General features: G+C 42.3%; 1 protein-coding gene across 1 annotated transcript; it reads left to right on the top strand.

Annotated features, from left to right (window-relative positions):
* The first annotated feature begins 279 nt into the window (after nucleotides 1-279).
* Nucleotides 280-831, top strand: LOC145404383 (uncharacterized). The gene has a single exon (XM_080275905.1). The coding sequence runs from the start codon at nucleotides 280-282 to the stop codon at nucleotides 829-831; it is 552 nt and encodes a 183-aa protein (XP_080132031.1).
* The last annotated feature ends 247 nt before the right edge of the window (nucleotides 832-1,078 follow it).

Below are 1,078 nucleotides of genomic sequence, written 5' to 3' on the forward strand. Positions count from 1 at the left end.
TAAGACAACTGGGATTTCAGTATAAGAAGGTGCAAAGTGGAAGGAAAATTTTGATGGAAAGGAAGGACATTGTGGCAGCCAGAAAAGAATACCTTCGAGAAATGAACAACAACAGAGCAAGTTCCCATCCCCGTCCGGTGGTCTTTTTAGATGAAACATGGATCAACCAAAACATCTGTGTTGAGCGTTGTTGGACTGATCCAGACGGAACAGCTGGCCCTAAACTTAAGACGGGAAGAGGTGCCAGATTCATCATAGTTCATACCTGGAGCTCTTTTGATGTTCCGGTCCAAGAATGGATCAAAGGGGGACTACCATGATGCTATGGACCATGAACGGTTCAAGATCTGGTTCCAAGAACAATTACTTCCCAACATCAGTGAAGGATCACTAATAGTTTTAGATAATGCACCATACCACTCAAAATTCACCTGTAAAGTGCCAACAACCAGCAGCAGAAAAGATGAACTACTACAGTGGTTAGCTTCAAACATCTCCCATGATCCCTCTGCTACAACAGTACAGTTACTTCAGATCTGTAAAAAACACAAGTCAAAGCAAGAATACGAAATTGATCAGATAGCAGTCAGTCACGGACATAGAGTACTCAGGCTACCCCCCTACCACTGCATGCTGAACCCCATTGAACTAATTTGGGCACAGGTGAAAACTGAAGTGAAGCAGAAAAACTCTAATGGTAACCAGTGCCTGAAGAGAATTGAGCAAATAGCCTACGAGGCAATCAACAACATAACATCTGAACACTGGCGGAAATGCATCGACCACACACTAAAAATTGAGGCTGAATTCAGGGTCAAGGACATTGCATAAGATCATTATGTTGAAAATTTTGTAATTAATGTGGCATCAGACGAAAGTAGTGTGGACGATCCCAGTGAAAAGGAAAGTGATATGGAGACCTAAATATACAACCTTACCTTAGATATGCTTAGCTTTTTTTAATTATGATTTGTGTGAGCACACACACACACACACACACACACACACACACACACACACACACACACACACACACACACACACACACACACACACACACACACACACACAATCTCAC

The sequence above is a fragment of the Coenobita brevimanus genome, chromosome 63 (genome assembly GCF_032717465.1).
Source record: "Coenobita brevimanus isolate Jiangsu-jjx chromosome 63, ASM3271746v2, whole genome shotgun sequence".
NCBI classification, from domain to species: Eukaryota; Metazoa; Arthropoda; class Malacostraca; order Decapoda; family Coenobitidae; genus Coenobita; species Coenobita brevimanus.